The sequence below is a fragment of the Olea europaea genome, unplaced genomic scaffold (assembly GCF_002742605.1).
Source record: "Olea europaea var. sylvestris unplaced genomic scaffold, O_europaea_v1 scaffold3610, whole genome shotgun sequence".
NCBI lineage: Eukaryota > Viridiplantae > Streptophyta > Magnoliopsida > Lamiales > Oleaceae > Olea > Olea europaea.
Genome location: NW_019255321.1, coordinates 22,250 through 28,409, shown reverse-complemented (window position 1 = coordinate 28,409; position 6,160 = coordinate 22,250). Strand labels below are relative to the sequence as shown.

Sequence of the window (6,160 nt, the reverse complement as noted above, 5' to 3'; positions counted from 1 at the left end):
TAAAAAATTATGAGTACTCTAATATGAAAAATGAACCCTATGAAAAGGAGAGTAAATAAAGTTAAATTTAATATGTGTGTGTGAGCTTCACTTAAAATCAACGTTCATCTATTTATATAATTGCACGTGTAATTAATAGAATGGGTAATATAACTATTTCAATACAAAGGACAATTTATTGAAAGGGAAAAAATGCTCAAATTTGATCAACAATTAGAAAAGAAAGAGTCGAAGATGAGAGAAATTATCCATTAATCTTAAAAACCTTACTAATTGCTCCTAATATTACCTTTCCTATATTTGTATCCATCCCACTAGATACAAGTTTCTCATCTTAATTACACATTTTTCACTAAAACCAAATTTTTAAGTACTAACAAAAACTAATGTTACCTGTTTTGAAAATAATTAATATAGCACGTTCGTTACTTATCAAACATAAATATGTAAAGAAAAGGAATAGATTTTTATCTCGATACATTTAAAAAGTGAATTTTTATTCCTCCATTTGTATTAATCCCATTCAAAAGAAAAATAAAAACTTTTGTTTTAAGATTTTTCACTTCTATATTTTTTTTGAATGCAAATTTGGTGTTTAATTTAAAATAAATGCTATGGACTAATATGTAATTTTTTATCTAAATGTTTTTAGATAAGATACTTTTTATTTTTTCTCTTTCAGGCAGAAATATTAATGTTACTGACAAAATAAGTAATTTTTATTTTGAAAATAATTTATGTACCTTTAGTTTATTTATAAGTAAACGTTTTAAATTTATTCAAATGTACATCTTTAATTCAACTTTTTTTTTTTTTTTTTTTTTTTTTTGTGACCATCTGCACTATAAAGCTGGTATACGTTATTGTAATGGTTGAAAATAGTGCCCTATCAAATGTCTAGCATAAACAAATAGGTCAATAAAGTTCTAGGAGCAAGGGTCTTGGGGGTCCAAAATTTAGTCTGATGTATGTTGGGATATCTGAATATCGGAAAAAAAAAAGGTCAATAAAGCTTTTTGTACAAAATTGAGTTATAAAAGTTGGTTTACAAAGTGTGTTGGCAAAATCCAGGCCATTAATTTGAAATGATTTAAAAATCTGTTATTGAAATAATTGGTGTTAATTTTATTTTGTCAACCAACTTTGTAACCCACTTTTGTAAGTGTAGCATAACTCCAAATAAGTACACAAAAATAGGGAAGTTTTACATGTACATAATAGTCTACATAATGGTGTACATAATTATACGTGGCACTAGATTCAACCTTTAATTCAAATTTCACACTTGCACATCAACAATCGATGATTGCCACATCACATTATGGACACTATTATGTGTAATAATTATGTACAAGTAGAATTTTCCCACAAAAATATTACATTTTAGATTATTTAACATTTTCATATTATGTATGTAATTTCATAAGACTTTTCCCTAGCAATTTTAATTTTTCTTAACATTATCAATTACATTCCTTTAAAAATATTACTTGTATTATCCGTTTCGTACATAAGACGAGCAACGCACATATTTACTAATAGTTATTAAAAATATATTAAATTTATAACCGCAAGACAAACAATGCCTTACTAACCCACCACAAACCAACCTGCATAAAAGGTCTTCTTCAACCTCTGCTCTCTCAAAGCAAAGCACCATTTCTAAGTATTTTTTCTCAGACCCCAACACTACCATTTTTACTGTTAGTCACTATCACATTCCATCTTTCATTGGATAAACTCTGAATGGAATCTTTAAGCATTTTCAAGTTCTGGCGAAATGTCACCGGAGATTCCTTCAGAAATAACTCCAACGATGAAACTGATGACGAAGAATCGTTCTTCGATTTGGTTTTCACGTCGTCTGGTTGCACCAATAACGAAGAAGTAAGAAAGGAGTTTCATTTCGTTGAATCCCCGAGAGATGTTTTCATGACCGAGAAAAATTTATCAATGGATTCTGGTTCAAAGCTGTTATCGCCTCCGACATCGTTACAGAAACCGGGGCCGACCTTTAAAGTCTTCACGCTGGGGTTTAGAGAGTTGGAGAAAAGTGAATTCGGCGACGAGTTATCTGCGAGTCCATCAACTCGGTTCTCGAGATCACCCAAAAATGAACAGAGCAATCGCTTCACCGTGAAATGCAAATCTGATGAAGTTCCGGTCGCCCCATTTCTCAGCAGAGACAACAGTTTGAGAAGCAAATTGACTAAAGAGTCCTCCGAGGAAGCTAATATAAAGCAATCTGTTCCCAAGTATTTGAAGCTGATAAAGCCTCTGTATGTTAAGGTATCAAAACGACAAAACGAGAAATCGAAGTTCTCTAATTCCGTAGCACCGTTATGTTCACCAGTGAGGGAGCCAGTAAATCTCTCGCCGAGGAAATTGTCTGACAGCAGCAGAGTGGGTAGTTTTAAGATTGTAACTAAGCATTTAGCAAAAAGCCGATCGGCCTCCGCTGCCGTCGGTTTGTCACCGTCAAAAAAAAATTAGTTTTTGAAAATGAAAAAATGAGGGCCAAACATAGACTAAGGGGATGTTTAATTCCCATTTTTTCTCAAATACAATTTTTTTCTATATTCTTTTCAATCACATATTTTTCATTAAAATAATATATTACATATAAATTAAAAAAATTTCATTCTTTTTTAACCACACATTCTCAATCAATTTACTATTCCAAAATACATGTGACTCAAACGCATCCTAAATCATGAAAAAACTTAAATCTATAATCTATTAAAAGTGTAGATTGAATATATATATATATGTATATAACGTTGCGTTAAAATAATGGAAGATTAATTATAATATAAATTAGTAATTTTTATAGTTTTAATGTTCACGAGCTTAAATTTTAAGTGATTAAACTTACACTCTGGCCCACATTCTTAAAAACAACAAATAAAAATAAAAAATCTTAATCAATGATTTAACATCATTTCAACCACACATTCTCAATAAAATAATATTACACGCAAACTCAAAATTTTTTCTTATTTTTTAACCACACATATTCATCAATACACTATTCAAAAATACATTCTAATAAAAATAATGTGGCTCAAACAAGGGCTTAATTTAATAAATAAAAAATTATGAGTACTCTAATATGAAAAATGAACCCTATGAAAAGGAGAGTAAATAAAGTTAAATTTAATATGTATGTGTGAGCTTCACTTAAAATTAACGTTCTTCTATTTATATAATTGCACGTGTAATTAATAGAATGGATAATATAACTATTTCAATACAAAGGACAATTTATTGATCAACAATTAGAAGAGAAAGAGTCGAAGATGAGAGAAATTATCCATTAATCTTAAAAACCTTACTAATTGCTCCTAATAATTACCTTTCCCATATTTGTATCCATCCCACTAGATACAAGTTTCTTATCTTAATTACACATTTTTCACTAAAACCAAATTTTTAAGTACTAACAAAAACTAATATTACATGTTCTGAAAATAATTAATATAGCACGTTCGTTACTTATCAGACATAAATATGTAAAGAAAAGGAACAGATTTTTATCTCGATACATTTAAAAGGTGAATTTTTATTCCTCCATTTGTATTAATCCCATTCAAAAGAAAAATAAAAACTTTTGTTTTAAGATTTTTCACTTCTATATTTTTTTTTGAATGCAAATTTGGTGTTTAATTTAAAATAAATGCTATGGACTAATATGTAATTTTATTTTCTAAATGTTTTTAGATAAGATACTTTTTTATTTTTACTCTTTCAGGTAGAAATATTAATGTTACTGACAAAATAAGTAATTTTTATTTTGAAAATTATTTATGTACGTTTAGTTTACTTATAAGTAAACATTTTAAACTTAGTCAAATGTACATATTTTAATTCAACTTTTATTCGTGCCCGACTGCACTATAAAGCTGGTATATGTTACAGTAATGGTTCAAAATAGTGCCCTTCCAAATGTCTAGCATAAACAAATAGGTACACAAATATTACATTTTAGATTATTTAACATTTTCATATCATATGTATGTAATTTCATAAGACTTTTCTCTAGCAATTTTAATTTTTCTTAACATTATCAATTAACTTCCTTTAAAAATATTACTTATATTATCCGTTCCATACATAAAACGAGCAACGCACATATTTACTACTAGTTATTAAAAATATATTAAATTTATAACCGCGAGACAAACAATGCCTTACTAACCCACACAAGCCAACCTGCATAAAAGGCCTTCTTCAACCTCTGCTCTCTCAAAGCAAAGCACCATTTCTAAGTATTTTTTCTCAGACCCCAACACTACCATTTTTACTGTTAGTCACTATCACATTCCATCTTTCATTGGATAAACTCTGAATGGAATCTTTAAGCATTTTCAAGTTCTGGCGAAATGTCACCGGAGATTCCTTCAGAAATAACTCCAACGATGAAACGGATGACGAAGAATCGTTCTTCGATTTGGTTTTCACGTCGTCTGGTTGCACCAATAATGAAGAAGTAAGAAAGGATTTTCATTTCGTTGAATCCCCGAGAGATGTTTTCATGACCGAGAAAAATTTATCAATGGATTCTGGTTCAAAGCTGTTATCGCCTCCGACATCGTTACAGAAACCGGGGCCGACCTTTAAAGTCTTCACGCTGGGGTTTAGAGAGTCGGAGAAAAGTGAATCCGGCGACGAGTTATCTGCGAGTCCATCAACTCGGTTCTCGAGATCACCCAAAAATGAACAGAGCAATCGCTTCACCGTGAAATGCAAATCTGATGAAGTTCCGGTCGCCCCATTTCTCAGCAGAGACAACAGTTTGAGAAGCAAATTGACTAAAGAGTCCTCCGAGGAAGCTAAAATAAAGCAATCTGTTCCCAAGTATTTGAAGCTGATAAAGCCTCTGTATGTTAAGGTATCAAAACGACAAAACGAGAAATCGAAGTTCTCTAATTCCGTAGCACCGTTATGTTCACCAGTGAGGGAGCCAGTAAATCTCTCGCCGAGGAAATTGTCTGACAGCAGCAGAGTGGGTAGTTTTAAGATTGTAACTAAGCATTTAGCAAAAAGCCGATCGGCCTCCGCTGCCGTCGGTTTGTCACCGTCGTCGATTAGCCGGAGAGATGACTCGCTATTGCAACAGCAAGATGAAGGAATCCAAGGCGCCATCCTTCATTGCAAGAAATCCTACAGCTCTTCGTTAAGAGGTATGTTGATTGTCACAAATTTTTATAACCCAGCCTTAAAATCAGCTTGTGAATAATATTTTCTTTCTTTTTTTTTTTTTTTAAACAGAACTTAACCTTCACAATCGACTAACATTAGATTTTATGACTCTTGATTTACAGAATGTTCCCAGTTATCACGGTTTGCAAGTGATCCTTTTTCCCAGAAAACAGTTCATCCAGGAAGAAATTCATGGGAAGAACTGAAGAAATGCTGCATTTGAAGTCCTTAATTCATATACACTGTCTTGTAATACTAGGTTACTCCATGATAAATGTTAGGCTGTAGTGGACATTTTAGAACATAAAAAAAATTATAATTTTGTTTGCTGCACTGTACTGGTTAGTCTGGTCAAATATGCCTCTGGTAAAGTAAATATGATTTCGAGTAGAAATTTAGGGAAAGTGAATTTGTAATCTATAACTTGTTTTTTTTCAATTGGCTATTGTGATTTCTTGAAAGATATGATCATTTTTCCACTTTTAAGATTCCAATGTAATGATGAACCTCTGTACAAATCTTTCTTTTGCTCTCTTTTTGGAATTCTGGAAGATGAAGAAGAAAATAACAGATTTCAATATCTTTCAAAAGGGATTTTTGCTTCTTCTCTTGGGTTTAGCTTTTTAGTCGGGTCGGGTCGGGTCCAAAATTGGAAAAGATTAATCAGATTTGTTACGAGGAGTTAACATTGATTTGAATCTAAAATTTAAAATCAAGTATCGAACGCTAGCAAATGCTATTTTTGTTGTGTAGCTGAGTAGGGGTGGTTAGCCTGTGGCCCCTAATCAAAGACAATTTTTGCCATCTCTGGTAACTGCTTTACTCGAAATCATTAGGCACTATAATTCAAAGAGAATTATTATCCTAGTGAAGGTGTGAAGATTTGCAACTGTGCTTTTCTAGGCAAAAAGTTAGGGATGTCAATGAATTGGGTGGAGTAGGCTCGCGAATAGAAAAT

At 31.6% G+C, this 6,160-nt stretch overlaps 1 protein-coding gene across 1 annotated transcript; it reads left to right on the top strand.

The window, feature by feature from the left end:
• The first annotated feature begins 1,582 nt into the window (after positions 1 to 1,582).
• Positions 1,583 to 5,490, top strand: LOC111386547 (probable membrane-associated kinase regulator 2). Its single transcript, XM_023011007.1, has 4 exons — positions 1,583 to 2,433; positions 5,036 to 5,183; positions 5,272 to 5,343; positions 5,462 to 5,490. Exons 1-4 carry the CDS (start codon positions 1,747 to 1,749, stop codon positions 5,488 to 5,490), a joined length of 936 nt encoding a protein of 311 aa, XP_022866775.1. The 5' UTR covers positions 1,583 to 1,746.
• Positions 5,491 to 6,160: the final 670 nt, after the last annotated feature.